The sequence below is a fragment of the Rutidosis leptorrhynchoides genome, chromosome 11 (genome assembly GCF_046630445.1).
Source record: "Rutidosis leptorrhynchoides isolate AG116_Rl617_1_P2 chromosome 11, CSIRO_AGI_Rlap_v1, whole genome shotgun sequence".
NCBI lineage: Eukaryota > Viridiplantae > Streptophyta > Magnoliopsida > Asterales > Asteraceae > Rutidosis > Rutidosis leptorrhynchoides.
The window spans coordinates 366,254,094-366,278,979 of NC_092343.1; the positions used below are offsets into that span (position 1 = coordinate 366,254,094).

The window sequence follows — 24,886 nt, forward strand, 5'->3', positions numbered from 1 at the left end:
AAAATGGTCTTTTCGGGTAGCATCATTTAATTTTCTGTAATCAATGCATACCCTCCATCCCGTGATAGTCCTGGTGGAAATTAATTGGTCGTCTTCATTGGTGATAACGGTCATGCCACCCTTTTTGGGTACACATTGGACCGGACTCACCCAAGGACTATCCGAAATTGGATAAATAAGACCTGCATCTAGGAGTTTGACAATCTCCTTTTTAACAACTTCCTGCATATTAGGGTTCAGTCACCTTTGTCTTTATACACATGGTTTATAGTTATCTTCCATTAATATTTTATGCGTACAATAAGAGGGACTTATACCCTTGATGTCATGAATTTTCCATGCTAGAACCGGTTTATGGGCTTTTAACATGGAAACAAGCTTAGACTTCTCACTTACAGAGAGTTCGGATGAAATGATAACCGGAAGAGTAGAACCCTCTTGAAGGTAAGCATATTCCAAGTGTTTTGGAAGTGGCTTGAGTTCTAAAACGGGGGGTTCTTCAATCGATGTTTTACAACGGTATTCATTTCCCAAATCCAACTTTCTGTACTCTTCATCATTTGGCTCATAACCGTTAGCCATCAAGGTGGTCAACATCTCCACTTCTTCCACCATATTCTCTTCATCACCTTCCGCAAAAATGCATTCTCTCGTACCTTGCAATTCTGGAAATTCCTGCAACAATTCCGAATATGTGTCTACGGTTTGCAAATAATAACATTGATCATCAGTAGATTCGGGGTATTGCAGGGCATGGTCAACGAAAAAGGTAACCTTCATATCCTCAATACTAAGGGTCAATTTCTGCCCATGAACATCTATCATAGCTCTAGCAGTATTGAGGAAAGGTCGACCTAATATAAGAGGCACACATGTATCCTCCTCCATGTCCAAAATTACAAAATCAGCCGAAAATACTAAGGTACCTACTTTTACCAACACATTTTCTAAAATTCCACGGGGGAATTTAACAGAGCGGTCTGCTAGTTGAATTGCCATTCGGGTTGGTTTTAGTACCCCGGGGTTTAGCTTAACATATAATGAATAACGCATTAAATTTATGCTAGCCCCTAAATCCGCTAATGCTTTAATGCATTCCAAATCTCCAAGGAGACATGGTATGGTAAAACTTCCAGGATCTGCTAACTTTTTTGGTATTTTGTTCATCAAGATTGCTGAACAATTAGCATTCATGGTGACTGATGAAAGTTCCTCCATTTTCTTCCGATTAGTAAGTAAGTCTTTTAAGAACTTAGCATACTTGGGCATACCTGAGATTACATCAATGAAAGGCATATTTATTTTAATTTGTTTAAACATATCTAGGAATTTCAACCTTTCGGCCTCTAGCCTTTCTTGTTTTTGCTTTCTTGGGTATGGGAGTGGTGGTTGATATGGTTTCACTACGGGTTTTTCCCGTTCTTCCTTTTCAACCACTTGTTCCGGCTCCTTAACCGGTTCATCATTTTGGTTCAACGGAACACTGAAATCAGAATTTTCTGGCATTTTTGGAGCATCGTATGCTAAACCACTCCATGTGGTAATAACATTGGCGTGCTCATTTCGGGGGTTCTTATTGGTATCGCCCGGTAAACTTCCTAGTTTTCTCTCACTAAGTAAACTAGCTAACCCACTCATTTACTTCTCTAAGTTCTGTATTGAGGCTTGTTGGTTTCTAAACTGGTGTTCGTTTTTCTCGTTGGTTTGGTTTATGTTTGTGACAAGCTGAGTTTATGATGCAATTAACTTTTCCAACATACTCTCCAAATTTGACTTTTTCTCTTCCTGTTGGGGTTTTTGATAAAAACCCGGAGTTTGTTGTTGGTACCCGCTACTTGACCCTTGTTGGTAATTGGAATTTTGACCTTGAGGGTTGTAGGGGTTGTTGAAGTTCCGGTTAAACTGGGCTCTTCCTTGAAATTGATTATTATTTCTTTGGCTTATGAAAGCCACTTCTTCTTTTTGAGCCATAGTTAAACCGGCATCACAATCTTTTCCTAAATGGAGTCCACCACAGTATTCACAACCTACTTTCATACTATGAATTTCCTTGGTGATTTTGTCCATGTTTCGAGCAACACCGTCTATTTTCACACTTAGGGAACTAAGGTCATCATAAGCACTGGCGCTTTGGACTTGAGCATTGCGAGTAATTGGTCGTTCTTGATGCCACTCATGAGAATAATTGGCTAGCTTCTCGATTATCTCATAAGCTTCTTGCTCAGTTTTGTCCATGAGTGAACCTCCAGACGCTTGATCAATGGAAATTCGGGTTGCAACATCACAACCCTTGTAAAAGATTTGGACTTTTTGGAAAGTATCCAAACCATGGTTCAGACATCCTCTTAGCATTTTGGAAAATTGATTCCATGCTTCGTACAAGGTTTCCATCGGCTTTTGACAGAATTGGGTAATTTCGTGTTGGAGTCTCGCGGACTTAGAAGCTGGAAAATATTTCTTAAGAAATTTTTCCAACATACCATCCCAAGTTTCTATCGTAGCCTCGACCAATGAATCTAACCAACGTTGTGCTTCCCCGTGGAGTGTCCATGGGAAAAGTCTTAAAAATATGGCCTGGTCAGTGTCTTGTTTAAGTTTGAAAAGAAGACATATCTCTTGAAAGAGACGAATATGTTCGTTTGCATCTTCATTTGGACCACCACTAAATTGACACCTGTTATTAATCATTTGAAGAATAGGTCCTTTTATTTCAAAATTTACCTCACCAGTGGGCGGAGTAATAGCACTACCTTGGCCGGTTCGGGTTGCTTTCATCTTAGCCGCCATTGATTGTCTTGGTACCAACGGTCTTTCTCCTTCCATTTCAAAATTTGGGGGTTGAACGGGTTTACCAAAATCTGAATATCGAGGCTTGGTTGTACTTGATTATGAATCAAAAGTTTCTTGCTTTGATGAAGATTCAAAAAGTTCAAGTACTTCTTTTGGAATTCTACCAAGCTTTCTATCAGGTTCCGTAAACGGTGTAAGTAATGGAGATTCTGAACTTCGGGTATGTGGCATATGCAACCTAGAATCTGTCAATCACACAACTAACAAAAACTATTAAACATACCGATTCTACAAGATTATTCAAAGACTATTAATAATTTAAAATAATTAAGAAACTACTTAATCACAAATTAGTTAATAATTCTATTTTGACACAAAACTGTCCCCGGCAGCGGCGCCAAAAACTTGATGTGCGGAAAGTGGTATATGAATTGTTGTATAAAATAATATGGAAAAATACCGATTATAGATTGCTATACACTAACGGGCAGTGTACCCGATCGTGTAGTAGTATAGTAACTGGTTTAGTTCCGTGTATCGTTCCAAGGACAGTTGTATTAGTCAAACTAGAATTATAAACTATATTATGATTAACTAAGTAAATGAAGCTTAAGGTACAAGTTTTATGTTTTGGTGGCTATTTAACAATTTAGCCAAATCAGATAAGGTTAAATGTAAAAACAATATTTTTGGTCTTTTAAGTTTATAAGATGAAAATAAGTGCAAAGAAAGCAAGTAAGATAGTTTTGATATCAATTTAAGGAAAAATGCTCATCTAGACTTTTTACCCTCGATGTTGAATGTTATTTAGGATTAAGACTGGATTGATTGGTTATGCACGAGAACTAATTGATCGGTTTACCAAGAGTAGTCTTGAGTAAACACTCAAACGGGATTACAAGACGCAAGTGATGTTCTTGTCATCTAAGACCTCCTATTTGTATTCAACTAATTCAACTAGTCTAAAGACTTGAAGAATTATCAAGTCAATGGTGTGTTGATCATGATCCACTCCTATGTCAACTTATGATTTAGCCTAGTTCATTCCCTTGGTCCGGTTAAATGCTCAATTCACCCAACCCAAGTAATCAATTTAGGGTGGTAATAAGATCCCTATAAACGTCACTAGATAAGGCAAATTACTAACACCTATTAGTTATATGGAATCGAGTAATGAAAATATGTATAACATAATCTAGGGAATTGATCGTTCACCTATATAACTACACATATCAATTAGGCTATCCGAAAGTGTCTACAAGAGTCGTTCTTACATTCCTATGTAAGCTGACCATTTGAACTCAACTTATCCCTTTTGGTAAAAGATGGATAAACACATGTCACTAGGTGTAAATCAATACATTAATTTAACAAGATGATGTTTCTTAATCAAATGAACATATCAATTAGTTGAATCGAAAGGATTAAACTTTAACAAGAATGGTTCTTGTATTCAAACATTAAACTATCGTGCATAATAACAATCAATCAAAAGTAAACATTCAACATCTCGGTTATTTATCTAGACAAACATTATAGAGTTTAGCCAACAATCATAATTACAAACAAAATAACAATCAACTGATAAGTAGAATTCATTGTTGGAGAACAAGAAAACAACCTACTAGAGAATGAATCTTGGATGGAGAAGGTTTTGATCTTTGAAGACTTGATGTTGAGCCTCTTCCAAGAGCTTGGAGTTCACCAAATTTGCTCCCAAAATCGTCTCTGTAACCTCTGGTTTCGTATGTGATAAAACAGTTCCTCAATCAGTAGCTTTTAAAGTGGAGAAAGTAGGTCAGAAAGTCAAAAGTGGCTGAAACCTACTTCTGGATGGCGTCCTAAAGGCTGGACGGCGTCCCATTGTAAAGAGTTAGACGGCGTCCCAATTCCCCAGACGGCGTCCAAGAATAAAGTGCTGGACGGCGTCCCAAAGCCCCTGACGGCGTCCAAGTGTAAAGAAAGCTACTGTTTCGTTTTGTTTTCAGTCTTCTTTCATTTGGATGAAGCCTAACACATTTGAAGCTTTGTTTTACCATTTTAGAGCACTAAATAGACCTTAACTCGTATCGGGATCAACCAAGGTCATAAATCATCAAAACTCTTTATAAATCACTCTCCGATACAAATTTGCATATCTTGGCCTATCACTTGTAGAAATGCCTTCATTATACTTGATTCTAGAGCATTTTTACACGATATTGCGATAGATATATATGATGTTATTGAGCAATATCACAAGACATGCCTGTAACGTCTTTCAAACATCTTACAAACTATTTTTGCCATAAACAATTGAGCCGAGGAATCCTGACCAACTCTAGACAAGATTTCATCAATCCTGTCCCGTGGTAGGTCTTCTAAAATATTCGGTTGTCTATCCTTAACGTCCATTTTGTATTTTTATACTATAAAAGAGATGAAAAAATTAAATCTTGTAAAGGATGATAGAATACAAACATTACAAGCAATTTTTACATACAACATAAAAGTACAAGCACACTAAAGTACATATATTACATGGCATGATAAGAGTAAATGACTTCAACTCTTTATTCCGACTCACTTGTTTCTTCTTTCTTGGACTCGGTTCATTTTGCTAATTTTCTTAGGATAAATGGTGCTCCTCTAATACGAGCCGTCCTTTTCACAAATGGTCTAGAAAAACCTGGTGGCTTAGATGTTCCCTGGTTATAGTTAAAATTTAAGAAATACGGGTGTTTACGGTATATCCCATCGGGATATTTCATGTTAACATAGAGTTCATCGGGTTTGGACTCGGGTTTCTATATTTTGATAGCTTTTCCCATATTGTTTTCTTTTGCTATTTTAAATTGGGCCGGGGTAATTTCTATCACTTCATCGGAATCCTCATCGGGATCCGATTCATCAGAAAATTAGTAATTTTCCCAATATTTTTCTTCCTCGGCGGAAACACCATTGACCATTTTTAACTTTGGTCCATTGGTTGAGGATTTTCTTTTATTTAATTGTTTTTCTATGGTTCCTAATATTTCCTCCTCTGGTTCTTCTTCTTCCGGTTCTTCTTCTTCCGGTTCCTCTTCTTCCGGTTCTTCTTCTTCTGGTTCCCCTTCTTCTTCTTACGGAATTTGTGAATCTTCCCAAAATACATTCGACTCTTCATTGTTATTAGGTGAGTCGATAGTATTTGTACTAGAAGTAGACATCTATCATACAATAGTAAGCACGTTAAGAGATTAATATATCACATAATATTTACATATAAAAAAAATATATAGTTTCCAACAAAAAGTGTTAAGCAATCGTTTTTAAAGTAAACCCGGTCGAAGTTCAGACTCACTAATGCATCCTAACAACTCGATAAGACACAGTAATGCAAATTTTCTAGTTCTCTAAGACCAACGCACGGATACCAAATGAAATATCCCGTTCATATTGATTATAAACGTTTCATATTAATTGGTTTCGTTGCGAGGTTTTGACCTCTATATGAGACGTTTTTCAAAGACTGCATTCGTTTTTAAAACAAACCATAACCTTTAATTTATCGACAAAGGTTTAAAGGACATAGCGTAGATTATCAAATAATGATAATCTAAAATATAGCGTTTACACATGACCATTACATAATGGTTTACATTAATATGTTACAACAAAGGATAATTCCGAATGCAGTTTTTAAACAATATGATACAACCATGCTGACTCCAAATCTTGTCTTTAATTAGCATGCAACAGCGGAAGCTCTTAATAATCACCTGAGAATAAACATGCTTAAAACGTTAACAAAAATGTTGGTGAGTTATAGGTTTAACCTATATATATCAATTTGTAATTAATAGGCCACAAGATTTCATTTTTCATAACAACATACAGGAACACTCATCTGTATAGAAAAATTATTCATATGATGAACACCTGGTAACCGACATTAACAAAATGCATCTAGAATATCCCCAAATATACAGGTACACTCATCTGTATATAAAAATCGAAGTACTAAAGCATCCATAACCTGGATGGGGTTTGTTAGGCCCATAGATCTATCTTCAGGATTCACGTCAATTTGGGGGTCTGTTCCCAAATTCTTAGGCTACCAAGCTAAAAGGGTGATATCCGGTATAATGATTCAATCATAGAATATAGTTTCAAGTACTCGTGCCTATTTTGTAAAACATTAATAAAACTGCATGTATTCTCATCCCGAAAATATTCGATAGTAAAAATGGTACTATAACACACTTTCACAGATTTTTACTTCGTCGGAAATAAGACTTGGCCACGGGTCGATTCACGAACCTATAACAAATATATACATATATCAAAGTATGATAGAAATATATTCATTTCATATTTTATTACGTTTTAACGATTTAAGTTGTTAAGTTAGCAGTCCAACGTTAGTAGTCCACAATTAGTAGTACACACTTAGTAGTACATAAATAAATATATTATCTAGAATCAATCCACGACCCATTGTATACATGTCTCAGACTCGATCACAACTCAAGGTATATATATTATTTTAGAATCAACCTCAACCCTTTATATGCTAACTCGATCATTACCGCATATAGAGTGACTTACGGTTATTCCAAATAATATATATATATGACGTCGATATGATATGTCAAAACATTGTATACGTGTCTATGGTCTATCAAGATTACATAATATATGTTAAATTACATGTATAATACAATATAAGTTAGTTAAGCTATAAAATTTTCGTAGCTAAACTAGTAAATCTAACCAATTTTGTTTTACCCATAATTTCTTCGTTATAAATCCGTTTTGAGTGAATCAAGTTGCTATGGTTTCATAATGAACTGAAATTTATGAAACTAAACAGAAATAGTATAAGTTTATAGTCGAAAATACAGGTTACAAGTCATTTTTGAAAGAGGTAGTCATTTCCGTCAAAAGAACGACATCTTGATAACCATTTTGAAAAACATACTTCCACTTTGAGTTTAACCATGATTTTTGGATATAGTTTCAGGTTCATAAGAAATATTATTTTTCCAGAAAAATAACTTTTAATTCAAAGATTATCATAGTTTTTAATTATCCAACCCAAAACAGCCCCCGGTTTAACTATGACGGCGTATGTCCGGTTTTACGGTGTTCTTCGTGTTTCCAAGTTTTAAATTATTAAGTTAGCATATCATATAGATATAGATCATGTGTTTAGTTAATTTTAAAATTTAAGTTAGAAGGATTAACTTTGTTTGCGAACAAGTTTAGAATCAACTAAACTATGTTCTAGTGATTACAAGTTTAAATCTTCGAATAAGATAGTTATATATATATGAATCGAATGATGTTATGAACATCATTACTACCTCAAGTATAGTAGATAAACCTACTGAAAATGATGAAAAAATAACTTGAGCTTCAATGGATCTTTGATGGCTTGGAAGTTCTTGAAGTAGAATCATGACACGAAAACAAGTTCAAGTAAGATTACTACTTGAATTCAGATAATTATAGTTATAGAAATCGAATCAAAGTTTGAATATGAGTATTACCTTGAATAAGAAATATAACCTACTGTAAATAACAAAGGTTTCTTGATCTTAGATGATTACTTGGAATGGATTTGAAAGCTTGAAAGTAGACTTGCAAACTTGAAAGAGTTCTTGAAAGACTGTGTTGTATGTTGATTTATGTTTGGATTTTTGAACTAGATTGAGCTAGATTTTAATGAAGATGATGAAGAACACTTAGAAAAATGAGAGAGAACTTGAGAGAGAGTAGTTTGATGCATGGAAGTTGATTGAAAATGTGTTTGTGTGTGTGTGTGCATATTCACGTGAAAATGGAGTCAAGATAAAGGCTCCATAAGTTTGTATTTTTGTTAGATATTTCATGCTAGTTGCCAAATGATGGTTTCCACATGTTTAAGTGACTCATTAAGGCTGCTAAGAGCTGATCATTGAAGTTTATATACCAATAGTATATACATCTAGAAGATGTGTATTGTACGAGTACGAATACGGGTGCATACGAGTAGAATTGTTGATGAAAATGAATGAGGATGTAATTGTAAGCATTTTTGTTAAGTAAAAGTACTTTGATATGTGTCATGAAGTCTTTCAAAAGTGTATTAATATATCTTAATACACTACATGTATATGCATTTTAACTGAGTCGTTAAGTCATCGTTAGTCGTTACATGTAAGTGTTGTTTTGAAACCTTTAAGTTAACGATCTTGTTAAATGTAATTAATCCATTGTTATTATACTTAATGAGATATTAAATTGTTATATTAACATGATAACATAGTGTGTTAATATATCTTAATATGATATATAAATAGTAAGACGTTATTACAACGATATTCGTTACATATAGATATCGTTTTGAATTTCATAACTTAGTAGTCTTGTTTTATGTATAAAGTTCATTGTTAATATAAATAATGAGATACTTAATTATCATTTCATCATGTTAAACATATATATATGTTCATATATATAATATCATGTCATATACAAGTTATAACGTTCGTGAATCATCGGACAAACTGGGTGGTCAAACGTTAACACAAAATCCGTTTCAGTTAATCAAGTCTTAACAAGTTTGATTGCTTAACATGTTGGAAACATTTATTCATGTAAATATTAATCTCATATAATATATAATCATGTAAAAGTTTGGGTCACTACATGTTTGTGGTGTTGAGATGAGGGTAGCAGAGGCATCCGAAGACGCGTAGAGTAAAGTAGGTGGGTGGATATTTGTAGAGACGCGTGTGAGGTATTTCATTATTAATGGACGAAGAGGGAAGAAGGTTTAGAAGATATGTGTCCATGTGTAAGGCATCAACCCAGAATGTAGACGGGAAGTGTGCCTGAAAACGTAGGGTGCGAATGAGGTTGTTGATGGTGAGAATCATACGTTCGGATTTTTCGTTTTGTTGTGAGGTTTGAGGACATGAGAAGCGTATTTGAATGCCATTATCTTGAAAGAGTTGGTGAATTTGATTGTTGTCAAACTCCCCACCAAGATCGCATTGGAAGGCTTTAATTTCAGATTTAAGCTGGGTTTTAATATAAGCACGAAATTGAATAAATTTAGTAAACACATCAGATTTATTACGCAACGGAAATACCCATAAGTAATGAGAAAAATGATCTAGAAAAATAACATAATATTTGTAACCACCAAGACTCGGAACTGGTGAAGTCCATAAATCGGATTGAACAATATCAAACAATGCATTGACATTAGAACTAGACGTGCTAAACGGAAGTCTCACGTGTTTGCCAAGTTGACAAGCATGATATAGTACGTGAGACTTCGTTTTATTACATGAAATATTATTTGAAATAAGGTGACGAAAAACATCAGTGCTTGGATGTCCGAGACGCTGATGCCAAATGCTTGGAGTAGTGAGAAGAGCGTGATGAGCTGGTGAAGATGTCTGAGAGGTGAATGGATAAAGATCCCCGGTGCTGTCACATCGGAGAAGAAGGCGACTGGTCAAATAATCCTTCACAGAAAAACCAAACTCATCAAAACAAACAGAAGCTTTATTATCACGTGTAAAACGACGAACAGAGATAAGATTTTGTACAATATTAGGGGTAACGTGTAGTGACCCGAACTTTTCCATGTTTATATATATTAATTGAGATTTATATTTACATGATTAAATGTTTCCAACATGTTAAGCAATCAAACTTGTTAAGACTTGATTAATTGAAATATGTTTCATATAGACAATTGACCACCCAAGTTGGCCGGCGATTCACGAACGTTAAAACTTGTAAAAATGACATGACGATATATATATATGGATATACATATGGTTAACATGAGATTATGATAAGTAAGTATCTCCATAAGTATATTAATAATGAGTTATATACATATAAACAAGACTACTAACTTAAGGATTTCGAAACGAGACATATATGTAACGATTATCGTTGTAACGACAGTTAAATGTATATATATCATATTAAGATATATTAATATATCATAATATCATGATAATATAATAATTTAACATCTCATTAGATATAATAAACAATGGATTAACAACATTAATTGAGATCGTTAACTTAAAGGTTTCAAAACAACACTTACATGTAACGACTAACGATGACTTAACGACTCAGTTAAAATGTATATACATGTAGTGTATTTAGATGTATTAAAATACTTTTGGAAGACTTCAAAACATATATCTAAACACTCATACTTAACGAAAATGGTTACAGTTACTTTCCCATTCTTTTCTTTCATCAAGAATTCTAGTCGTATTTTTACCCGTATTATACACAGCTTCAAAACGTACTTACTATGGGTATATACCAATAGGAACTAGCATGGGATTCCACTCTTGATTATGTCATGTATGACTAATCAATTTTAACTTCTACCATGAGCTATTCAACTAACTAGAACTCCTTTTAACCCCACTCACCACTCACCAATTACCACTCATCATTCACTCCATTTCACTTCCAATTCTCTTTCTAATTCTCTCTCAACACACCCACACTATTATGAACGTATTTTTCCAGTAGTTAATCATCATCTTCATCAAAAATCACTTCAAGAATCAAGCTATAATCATCATAGGAAGAACACTTCAAGAACACTTTAAAAATCCCTTCAAGTTTACTAATTTACTTTCAAGCTTTCTAATCCATTCCAAGTAATCATCTAAGATCAAGAAACCTTTGTTATATACAGTAGGTTATCTTTCTTATTCAAGGTAATATTCATATTCAAACTTTGATTCAATTTCTATAACTATAAACTATCTTAATTCGAGTAAAAATCTTACTTGAACTTGTTTTTGTGTCATGATCCTACTTCAAGAACTTTCAAGCCATCCAAGATCCTTTGAAGCTAGATCATTTATTGTCACTTCCAGTAGGTTTACCTACTAAACTTGAGGTAGTAATGATGTTCATAACATCATTCGATTCATATATATAAAACTATCTTATTCGAAGGTTTAAACTCGTAATCACTAGAACATAGTTTAGTTAATTCTAAACTTGTTCGCAAACAAAAGTTAATCCTTCTAACTTGACTTTTAAAATCAACTAAACACATGTTCTCTATCTATATGATATGCTAACTTAATGATTTAAAACCTGGAAACACGAAAAACACCATAAAACCGGATTTACGCCGTCGTAGTAACACCGCGGGCTGTTTTGGGTTAGTTAATTAAAAACTATGATAAACTTTGATTTAAAAGTTGTTATTCTGAGAAAATGATTTTTATTATGAATATGAAACTATATCCAAAAATTATGGTTAAACTCAAAGTGGAAGTATGTTTTCTAAAATGGTCATCTAGACGTCGTTCTTTCGACTGAAATGACTACCTTTACAAAAACGACTTGTAACTTATTTTTCCGACTATAAACCAATACTTTTTCTGTTTAGATTCATAAAATAGAGTTCAATATGAAACCATAGCAATTTGATTCACTCAAAACGGATTTAAAATGAAGAAGTTATGGGTAAAACAAGATTGGATAATTTTTCTCATTTTAGCTACGTGAAAATTGGTAACAAATCTATTCCAACCATAACTTAATCAACTTGTATTGTATATTATGTAATCTTGAGATACCATAGACACGTATACAATGTTTCGACCTATCATGTCGACACATCTATATATATTTCGGAACAACCATAGACACTCTATATGTGAATGTTGGAGTTAGCTATACAGGGTTGAGGTTGATTCCAAAATATATATAGTTTGAGTTGTGATCAATACTGAGATATGTATACACTGGGTCGTGGATTGATTCAAGATAATATTTATCGATTTATTTCTGTACATCTAACTGTGGACAACTAGTTGTAGGTTACTAACGAGGACAGCTGACTTAATAAACTTAAAACATCAAAATATATTAAAAGTGTTGTAAATATATTTTGAACATACTTTGATATATATGTATATATTGTTATAGGTTCGTGAATTAACCAGTGGCCAAGTCTTACTTCCCGACGAAGTAAAAATCTGTGAAAGTGAGTTATAGTCCCACTTTTAAAATCTAATATTTTTGGGATGAGAATACATGCAGGTTTTATAAATGATTTACAAAATAGACACAAGTATGTGAAACTACATTCTATGGTTGAATTATCGAAATCGAATATGCCCCTTTTTATTAAGTCTGGTAATCTAAGAATTAGGGAACAGACACCCTAATTGACGCGAAACCTAAAGATAGATCTATTGGGCCTAACAAACCCCATCCAAAGTACCGGATGCTTTAGTACTTCGAAATTTATATCATATCCGAAGGGTGTCCCGGAATGATGGGGATATTCTTATATATGCATCTTGTTAATGTCGGTTACTAGGTGTTCACCATATGAATGATTTTTATCTCTATGTATGGGATGTGTATTGAAATATAAAATCTTGTGGTCTATTATTATGATTTGATATCTATAGGTTAAACCTATAACTCACCAACATTTTTGTTGACGTTTTAAGCATGTTTATTCTCAGGTGATTATTAAGAGCTTCCGCTGTCGCATACTTAAATAAGGACGAGATTTGGAGTCCATGCTTGTATGATATTGTATAAAAACTGCATTCAAGAAACTTATTTTGTTGTAACATATTTGTATTGTAAACCATTATGTAATGGTCGTGTGTAAACATGATATTTTAGATTATCATTATTTGATAATCTACGTAAAGCTTTTTAAACCTTTATTGATGAAATAAAGGTTATGGTTTGTTTTAAAATGAATGCAGCCTTTGAAAAACGTCTCATATAGAGGTCAAAACCTCGCAACGAAATCAATTAATATGGAACGTTTTTAATCAATAAGAACGGGACATTTCAGTTGGTATCCGAGCGTTGGTCTTAGAGAACCAGAATTTTGCATTAGTGTGTCTTATCGAGTTTGTTAGGATGCATTAGTAAGTCTGGACTTCGACCGTGTTTACTTGAAAAATGATTGCTTAACAAATTTTGTTGGAAACTATATATTTTTAACATGTGAATATTATGTGATATATTAATCTCTTAACGCGTTTGATATTATGTGATAGATGTCTACCTCTAGAACAAGTCCCATTGACTCACCTAATAATAATGAAGAGTCAAATGTAAATTGGAATGATTCGTGGACTGATTCACAAGTTCCCGAAGAGGAACCGGAAGAAGAGTCGGAACCGGAAGAAGAATCAGAACCGGAAGAGGAGGAACCGGATGAAGAAATAGAACCGGTGGGGGAAATAATAAAACGGTTAAGTAAAAGAAAATCCTCAACCAACCGACCAAGGTTAATTATGGTCAATGGTGTTTCCGCCAAGGAAGCAAAATATTGGGAGGATTATCAATTCTCCGATGAATCGGATTCCGACGAGAATTCCGATGATGTTATAGAAATTACCCCAACTGAATTTAAAAAGGCAAAAGAAAATAATAAGGGAAAGGGCATAAAAATAGAGAAATCTAATTCCAACCCCGATGAACTTTATATGTATCGTCAACCCCCGAAGTCCTTAAGTTGTAACAATAACCCGGGAACCTCTAAACCACCAGGTTTTTCTAAACCAATGTGGAAAATTACGGCTCGTATTAGGGGAACATCATATATCCCTAGAAACTTGGCAAAAACGAACCAAAACCGAAGAAGAAGAAACAAGCGAGTCGGAATAAGATAGTTGTATTCGTGTGGTGTAATATATGTAATATAGTGTGCTTATGCTTTATGATATATGTAAAAATTGCTTGTATTAATAAGTATTTTTTTTATGAATCTAACTCTTGTCTATTTTACAGTATAAAAACACAAAATGGATAGACAACCCAATATTTTAAGAGACCTACCCGGAGACATGATTGATGAAATCTTGTCTAGAGTCGGTCAGAATTCTTCGGCACAACTATTTAAGGCGAGATCAGCTTGTAAGACATTCGAAGAACGTTCCAAGAATGCCTTGGTTTATAAAAGGCTTTCGTTCGAAAGATGGGGGATATCACATTGGGAAATCCATAAGTTACGATGTGTTTACTTTGACGCATATATTGCGGGGAACCCAAATGCTATTTTACGCAATGGGTTAAGAAATTATTTTGACTCAATATATCCGAATATTGGACTTCGTGATTTAGAAAAAGCGGCTAACATGCAACATAAAGAAGCATGTTATGCTTACGGATTAGTAATGTTCGCTTCTCACCAAAGTGAGAACAAGAACATCGGCCTACAACTATTAAACAAAATGTTCCCACAAGTGACGGAGTCGGTAATTGGGGTAAGAAATGAGGTTTTTAGATTGTTACGGGACTGTTGGACATTACGTAAACCTCGTCCCTTTGACGACGTTACAACACGCTGTCTTATCAACGGCCATAACGGTTATGTTCCACAAGACCAAGGATGGGAAGTAGTCCTAGTAAAACCAGAATGCATGACTTGTTTCTGGACGTATGAATTACGTGTCTTTATTGCCTTTGCTGAACGACTTGTGTACTAGCTAGAATTATCTTCACAACTATCTTGTATCAAAGTTATTGTGTGCTATATTTCATGCTTTATGTAAAATAAGCGGTATTGTAAGTTTGTAAAATATTGTATAAAAGTTTGAACGCGAAATATTATTATAATCAGTTTTTCATATAGAATTGTAGTAGTTGAATTGTATATTAGCTACTAAGTATGAACTTAACGGGTAGGTACTACCCGAATTTAAACTTATAAAACGCTAATATGAAGAAAAAGCTTTTATAAATGAGTTCATATTATGCTACGAAATACTATCAACTACTCTTAATATTCTGTATGATTAACTTGTTCCATTTGACTATTTTGAAGGAAATGGCACCGACTACTCGACACACCGTGAATATGAATGAAGAGGAATTCCGTACCTTTCTAGCTTCAAACATAGCCGCAGTACAGGCTGCGCTACATACCAACAATAACCTTGGATCTAGCAGTACAGGAAATCGTGTAGGATGCACCTACAAAGAATTCACTGCCTGCAAACCTTTGGAATTTGATGGAACCGAAGGACCGATCGGATTGAAACGGTGGACCGAGAAGGTCGAATCGGTGTTTGCCATAAGTAAGTGTACTGAAGAGGACAAAGTGAAGTACGCTACGCATACCTTCACAGGTTCTGCGTTAACATGGTGGAATACCTATCTAGAGCAAGTGGGACAAGACGATGCGTACGCACTACCGTGGTCAGCATTCAAGCACTTGATGAACGAGAAGTACCGTCCCAGAACCGAGGTCAATAAGCTCAAGACAGAACTTAGAGGGTTACGAACCCAAGGATTTGATATTACCACGTATGAAAGACGATTCACAGAATTGTGCCTATTGTGTCCGGGAGCATTCGAAGATGAGGAAGAGAAGATCGACGCGTTTGTGAAAGGATTACCGGAAAGAATCCAAGAAGATATAAGTTCACACGAGCCCGCCTCCATACAACAGGCATGTAGAATGGCTCACAAACTAGTGAACCAGATTGAAGAAAGAATTAAAGAACAGACTGCTGAAGAGGCCAATGTGAAGCAAGTCAAAAGAAAGTGGGAGGAAAACGGTGATAAGAATCACCAATACAACAACAGCAATTACAACAATAATCGAAATAATTATCCCAACAATCGCAACATCAATCTCAACTACAACAAACGGCCCAACAACAACAACAACAACAACAACAGCAACTACAACAATCATCCCAACAACAATAATAACCGCAACAACAACAACAATCAGAAGCAGCTATGCCAAAGGTGTGAAAAGTATCACTCGGGGTTCTGCACCAAATTTTGCAACAAGTGTAAAAGAAATGGTCATAGCGCGGCGAAGTGTGAGGTCTACGGACCAGGGGTTAATAGAACGAAAGGAACAAATGGTGTCGGAACGAGTAATGGCGGAGCAAGTAGTGTCGGAGCAAGTTATGCCAATGTAGTTTGTTATAAATGTGGAAAACCGGGCCACATTATTAGAAATTGCCCGAACCAGGAGAATACGAATGGACAAGGCCGCGGAAGAGTTTTCAATATTAATGCGGCAGAGGCACAGGAAGACCCGGAGCTTGTTACGGGTACGTTTCTTATTGACAATAAATCTGCTTACGTTTTATTTGATTCGGGTGTGGATAGAAGCTATATGAGTAGAGATTTTTGTGCTAAATTAAGTTGTCCATTGACGCCTTTGGATAGTAAATTTTTACTCGAATTAGCAAATGGTAAATTAATTTCAGCAGATAATATATGTCGGAATCGAGAAATTAAACTGGTTAGCGAAACATTTAAGATTGATTTGATACCAGTAGAGTTAGGGAGTTTTGATGTGATAATCGGTATGGACTGGTTGAAAGAAGTGAAAGCAGAGATCGTTTGTTACAAAAATGCAATTCGCATTATACGAGAAAAAGGAAAACCCTTAATGGTGTACGGAGAAAAGGGCAACACGAAGCTACATCTTATTAGTAATTTGAAGGCACAAAAACTAATAAGAAAAGGTTGCTATGCTGTTCTAGCACACGTCGAGAAAGTACAAACTGAAGAAAAGAGCATCAATGATGTTCCCATTGCAAAAGAATTTCCCGATGTATTTCCGAAAGAATTACCGGGATTACCCCCACATCGATCCGTTGAATTTCAAATAGATCTTGTACCAGGAGCTGCACCAATAGCTCGTACTCCTTACAGACTCGCACCCAGCGAGATGAAAGAACTGCAAAGCCAATTACAAGAACTTTTAGAGCGTGGTTTCATTCGACCAAGCACATCACCGTGGGGAGCTCCTGTTTTGTTTGTCAAGAAGAAAGATGGTACATTCAGGTTGTGTATCGACTACCGAGAGTTGAACAAACTTACCATCAAGAACCGCTACCCACTACTGAGAATCGACGACTTATTTGATCAACTACAAGGCCCGTCTGTTTATTCAAAGATTGACTTACGTTCCGGGTATCATCAAATGCGGGTGAAAGAAGATGATATTCCAAAGACTGCTTTCAGAACACGTTACGGTCATTACGAGTTTATGGTCATGCCGTTTGGTTTAACTAATGCACCAGCTGTGTTCATGGACCTTATGAACCGAGTGTGTGGACCATACCTTGACAAGTTTGTCATTGTTTTCATTGATGACATACTTATTTACTCAAAGAATGACCAAGAACACGGTGAACATTTGAGAAAGGTGTTAGAAGTATTGAGGAAGGAAGAATTGTACGCTAAGTTTTCAAAGTGTGCATTTTGGTTGGAAGAAGTTCAATTCCTCGGTCACATAGTGAACAAAGAAGGTATTAAGGTGAATCCGGCAAAGATAGAAACTGTTGAAAAGTGGGAGACCCCGAAAACTCCGAAACACATACGCCAGTTTTTAGGACTAGCTGGTTACTACAGAAGGTTCATCCAAGACTTTTCCAGAATAGCAAAACCCTTGACTGCATTAACGCATAAAGGGAAGAAATTTGAATGGAATGATGAACAAGAGAAAGCGTTTCAGTTATTGAAGAAAAAGCTAACTACGGCACCTATATTGTCATTGCCTGAAGGGAATGATGATTTTGTGATTTATTGTGACGCATCAAAGCAAGGTCTCGGTTGTGTATTAATGCAACGAACGAAGGTGATTGCTTATGCGTCTAGACAATTGAAGATTCATGAACAAAATTATACGACGCATGATTTGGAATTAGGCGCGGTTGTTTTTGCATTAAAGACTTGGAGGCACTACTTATATGGGGTCAAAAGTATTATATATACCGACCACAAAAGTCTTCAACACATATTTAATCAGAAACAACTAAATATGAGGCAGCGTAGGTGGATTGAATTATTGAATGATTACGACTTTGAGATTCGTTACCACCCGGGGAAGGCAAATGTGGTAGCCGATGCCTTGAGCAGGAAGGACAGAGAACCCATTCGAGTAAAATCTATGAATATAATGATTCATAATAACCTTACTACTCAAATAAAGGAGGCGCAACAAGGAGTTTTAAAAGAGGGAAATTTAAAGGATGAAATACCCAAAGGATCGGAGAAGCATCTTAACATTCGGGAAGACGGAACCCGGTATAGGGCTGAAAGGATTTGGGTACCAAAATTTGGAGATATGAGAGAAATGGTACTTAGAGAAGCTCATAAAACCAGATACTCAATACATCCTGGAACGGGGAAGATGTACAAGGATCTCAAGAAACATTTTTGGTGGCCGGGTATGAAAGCGGATGTTGCTAAATACGTAGGAGAATGTTTGACGTGTTCTAAGGTCAAAGCTGAGCATCAGAAACCATCAGGTCTACTTCAACAACCCGAAATCCCGGAATGGAAATGGGAAAACATTACCATGGATTTCATCACTAAATTGCCAAGGACTGCAAGTGGTTTTGATACTATTTGGGTAATAGTTGATCGTCTCACCAAATCAGCACACTTCCTGCCAATAAGAGAAGATGACAAGATGGAGAAGTTAGCACGACTGTATTTGAAGGAAGTCGTCTCCAGACATGGAATACCAATCTCTATTATCTCTGATAGGGATGGCAGATTTATTTCAAGATTCTGGCAGACATTACAGCAAGCATTAGGAACTCGTCTAGACATGAGTACTGCCTATCATCCACAAACTGATGGGCAGAGTGAAAGGACGATACAAACGCTTGAAGACATGCTACGAGCATGTGTTATTGATTTCGGAAACAGTTGGGATCGACATCTACCGTTAGCAGAATTTTCCTACAACAACAGCTACCATTCAAGCATTGAGATGGCGCCGTTTGAAGCACTTTATGGTAGAAAGTGCAGGTCTCCGATTTGTTGGAGTGAAGTGGGGGATAGACAGATTACGGGTCCGGAGATTATACAAGAAACTACCGAGAAGATCATCCAAATTCAACAACGGTTGAAAACCGCCCAAAGTCGACAAAAGAGCTACGCTGACATTAAAAGAAAAGATATAGAATTTGAAATTGGAGAGATGGTCATGCTTAAAGTTGCACCTTGGAAAGGCGTTGTTCGATTTGGTAAACGAGGGAAATTAAATCCAAGGTATATTGGACCATTCAAGATTATTGATCGTGTCGGACCAGTAGCTTACCGACTTGAGTTACCTCAACAATTCGCGGCTGTACATAACACTTTCCACGTCTCGAATTTGAAGAAATGTTTTGCTAAAGAAGATCTCACTATTCCGTTAGATGAAATCCAAATCAACGAAAAACTTCAATTCATCGAAGAACCCGTCGAAATAATGGATCGTGAGGTTAAAAGACTTAAGCAAAACAAGATACCAATTATTAAGGTTCGATGGAATGCTCGTAGAGGACCCGAGTTCACCTGGGAGCGTGAAGATCAGATGAAGAAGAAATACCCGCATCTATTTCCAGAAGATTCGTCAACACCTTCAACAGCTTAAAATTTCGGGACGAAATTTATTTAACGGGTAGGTACTGTAGTGACCCGAACTTTTCCATGTTTATATATATTAATTGAGATTTATATTTACATGATTAAATGTTTCCAACATGTTAAGCAATCAAACTTGTTAAGACTTGATTAATTGAAATATGTTTCATATAGACAATTGACCACCCAAGTTGGCCGGCGATTCACGAACGTTAAAACTTGTAAAAATGACATGACGATATATATATATGGATATACATATGGTTAACATGAGATTATGATAAGTAAGTATATCCATAAGTATATTAACAATGAGTTATATACATATAAACAAGACTACTAACTTAAGGATTTCGAAACGAGACATATATGTAACGATTATCGTTGTAACGACAGTTAAATGTATATATATCATATTAAGATATATTAATATATCATAATATCATGATAATATAATAATTTAACATCTCATTAGATATAATAAACAATGGATTAACAACATTAATTGAGATCGTTAACTTAAAGGTTTCAAAACAACACTTACATGTAACGACTAACGATGACTTAACGACTCAGTTAAAATGTATATACATGTAGTGTATTTAGATGTATTAAAATACTTTTGGAAGACTTCAAAACATATATCAAAACACTCATACTTAACGAAAATGGTTACAGTTACTTTCCCATTCTTTTCTTTCATCAAGAATTCTAGTCGTATTTTTACCCGTATTATACACAGCTTCAAAACGTACTTACTATGGGTATATACCAATAGGAACTAGCATGGGATTCCACTCTTGATTATGTCATGTATGACTAATCAATTTTAACTTCTACCATGAGCTAGTCAACTAACTAGAACTCCTTTTAACCCCACTCACCACTCACCAATTACCACTCATCATTCACTCCATTTCACTTCCAATTCTCTTTCTAATTCTCTCTCAACACACCCACACTATTATGAACGTATTTTTCCAGTAGTTAATCATCATCTTCATCAAAAATCACTTCAAGAATCAAGCTATAATCATCATAGGAAGAACACTTCAAGAACACTTCAAAAATCCCTTCAAGTTTACTAATTTACTTCCAAGCTTTCTAATCCATTCCAAGTAATCATCTAAGATCAAGAAACCTTTGTTATATACAGTAGGTTATCTTTCTTATTCAAGGTAATATTCATATTCAAACTTTGATTCAATTTCTATAACTATAAACTATCTTAATTCGAGTAAAAATCTTACTTGAACTTGTTTTTGTGTCATGATCCTACTTCAAGAACTTTCAAGCCATCCAAGATCCTTTGAAGCTAGATCATTTATTGTCACTTCCAGTAGGTTTACCTACTAAACTTGAGGTAGTAATGATGTTCATAACATCATTCGATTCATATATATAAAACTATCTTATTCGAAGGTTTAAACTCGTAATCACTAGAACATAGTTTAGTTAATTCTAAACTTGTTCACAAACAAAAGTTAATCCTTCTAACTTGACTTTTAAAATCAACTAAACACATGTTCTCTATCTATATGATATGCTAACTTAATGATTTAAAACCTGGAAACACGAAAAACACCGTAAAACCGGATTTACGCCGTCGTAGTAACACCGCGGGCTGTTTTGGGTTAGTTAATTAAAAACTATGATAAACTTTGATTTAAAAGTTGTTATTCTGAGAAAATGATTTTTATTATGAATATGAAACTATATCCAAAAATTATGGTTAAACTCAAAGTGGAAGTATGTTTTCTAAAATGGTCATCTAGACGTCGTTCTTTCGACTGAAATGACTACCTTTACAAAAACGACTTGTAACTTATTTTTCCGACTATAAACCAATACTTTTTCTGTTTAGATTCATAAAATAGAGTTCAATATGAAATCATAGCAATTTGATTCACTCAAAACGGATTTAAAATGAAGAAGTTATGGGTAAAACAAGATTGGATAATTTTTCTCATTTTAGCTACGTGAAAATTGGTAACAAATCTATTCCAACCATAACTTAATCAACTTGTATTGTATATTATGTAATCTTGAGATACCATAGACACGTATACAATGTTTCGACCTATCATGTCGACACATCTATATATATTTCGGAACAACCATAGACACTCTATATGTGAATGTTGGAGTTAGCTATACAGGGTTGAGGTTGATTCCAAAATATATATAGTTTGAGTTGTGATCAATACTGAGATATGTATACACTGGGTCGTGGATTGATTCAAGATAATATTTATCGATTTATTTCTGTACATCTAACTGTGGACAACTAGTTGTAGGTTACTAACGAGGACAGCTGACTTAATAAACTTAAAACATCAAAATATATTAAAAGTGTTGTAAATATATTTTGAACATACTTTGATATATATGTATATATTGTTATAGGTTCGTGAATTAACCAGTGGCCAAGTCTTACTTCCCGACGAAGTAAAAATCTGTGAAAGTGAGTTATAGTCCCACTTTTAAAATCTAATATTTTTGGGATGAGAATACATGCAGGTTTTATAAATGATTTACAAAATAGATAGAAGTATGTGAAACTACATTCTATGGTTGAATTATCGAAATCGAATATGCCCCTTTTTATTAAGTCTGGTAATCTAAGAATTAGGGAACAGACACCCTAATTGACGCGAAACCTAAAGATAGATCTATTGGGCCTAACAAACCCCATCCAAAGTACCGGATGCTTTAGTACTTCGAAATTTATATCATATCCGAAAGGTGTCCCGGAATGATGGGAATATTCTTATATATGCATCTTGTTAATGTCGGTTACCAGGTGTTCACCATATGAATGATTTTTATCTCTATGTATGGGATGTGTATTGAAATATAAAATCTTGTGGTCTATTATTATGATTTGATATCTATAGGTTAAACCTATAACTCACCAACATTTTTGTTGACGTTTTAAGCATGTTTATTCTCAGGTGATTATTAAGAGCTTCCGCTGTCGCATACTTAAATAAGGACGAGATTTGGAGTCCATGCTTGTATGATATTGTATAAAAACTGCATTCAAGAAACTTATTTTGTTGTAACATATTTGTATTGTAAACCATTATGTAATGGTCGTGTGTAAACATGATATTTTAGATTATCATTATTTGATAATCTACGTAAAGCTTTTTAAACCTTTATTGATGAAATAAAGGTTATGGTTTGTTTTAAAATGAATGCAGTCTTTGAAAAACGTCTCATATAGAGGTCAAAACCTCGCAACGAAATCAATTAATATGGAACGTTTTTAATCAATAAGAACGGGACATTTCATAACGAGTACATTATTAAGATGTAAAGGGCGATGGACATTAGGCAAAACGCTATAGCCAGTGTTGGTGACGGGAATGGTGTTCCCGTCTCCAACGGCAACCGAAGGATGCATGCAATGATTAAAAATGGTACTTAAATTATTAATGCTAGATGTAAGGTGGGTGGATGCACCTGTGTCCATGGTCCACCCCGTGTTACCATAATCCGGGAGAGTAGTGGCACTAAATGCATGAGGTAAAATAGTTTCTTGTGTAGGTTGCGGGGCTGCTGCAAAAGGGCCAAGAATGAACTGCTGTGGGCTACTGGACTGAATCATGGGCTGGCTGAGATTGCTAGGTGGCCCAATATTGACCTGCTGTAGTGGCTGTTTAGACCCATAAGTAGCATAATTAGTGCCTGGTCCAACAAGATTAGCCTGATAAGTCTGCTGATTAAAACCTGGTGGACTGGTATAATTAGCTAGAGGAGTTCTTGGCCCAAAGGGTTGGTACAAAGGGTTGTTAGGCCTATTAAGGCTGTATTGGTTTATTACTTGTTGTTGGGCCGCAATTATGCCTAGCAATTGGGCCTGAGTATTTCCATTAGGCCTATTAACATTACCAGAGGGAAAATTAGCGATAGTACCAGATTGTCGATTAACCTGGTGCAGGTATCGACACTTATCACCAAACCTGCAACTTCCACGGCTAAAATTCCGGCACACCTGCGGGCTACTCGGTGGAGGGCGGTGGTTGTGCGACGGCGGTGAAGTGGTTTGAGCAATTAAAACTGATGGTGAAGATGATGTTCCTTGAGTTAATTCTGACGATGACGAACGATTTTTCCTATGAAACTGCAACTCTTCTAACGTAAGCATGGAGCGTACGGTTTCGTAATTAGGAAAAGGCTCACTAAGTAGGATGATATGAGATGCATGAGGAAACTTTTCATTAAGCCCATTGACTGCATATGTAACGAGGTCCGGGTCCGCAACTGTAGATCTCAAGTTTTTCAATTGAGCGGCAATCTTGTCAATTCTTCGAAAGTATTCATCGATGGTTTGATCATCGATGCTGATGGAGCGTAGTTCGGCCGTTAACTCAAGCGTTTTGGACCTTTTATTGTCCTGGAAAATCTTTTGAAGAAAGATCCATGCTTGATATGCGTTTTGACAGTCGTCATTTAAGAGCCTTTCAAGAAGGGATTCAGAAATAGTGGAGTAAAACCATTTTTGAACAACAGAATCTGCTTTCTTCCAATTGGCCGAAGTTTGTTCTTCGGTTGTGGGTTCTGCTTGTATGAATTTTCCAACATCGAAGCCTTCGCAATGAACAGCAAAGAGCTTGCTCCAATGCGGGTAATTGAGTTTAGTAATGTCGAGTTTAATTGGGATTAGGTGTGATATAGAAGTGACAGTATAAATTTTGTCGTAGGTTGCCAT

General features: G+C 35.4%; 1 protein-coding gene across 1 annotated transcript; it reads right to left on the bottom strand.

Annotated features, from left to right (window-relative positions):
- Window positions 1-9,440: 9,440 nt before the first annotated feature.
- Window positions 9,441-24,886, bottom strand: LOC139875910 (uncharacterized). Its single transcript, XM_071863209.1, has 2 exons — window positions 23,477-24,886; window positions 9,441-10,271 (listed from the first exon to the last, which is right to left on the bottom strand). The coding sequence occupies exons 1-2, from the start codon at window positions 24,884-24,886 to the stop codon at window positions 9,441-9,443; spliced, it is 2,241 nt and encodes a 746-aa protein (XP_071719310.1).

What these genes read in the sequence shown, in the direction of transcription:
- LOC139875910 (XM_071863209.1), bottom strand. Translation starts at nt 24,886, where the DNA reads ATGGCAACCTACGACAAAATTTATACTGTCACTTCTATATCACACCTA. An exon ending in GCCCTTTACATCTTAATAAT is followed by an intron (nt 10,272 to 23,476) that starts GTACTCGTTATG and finishes TTTTCTGTGAAG; the next exon opens with GATTATTTGACCAGTCGCCT.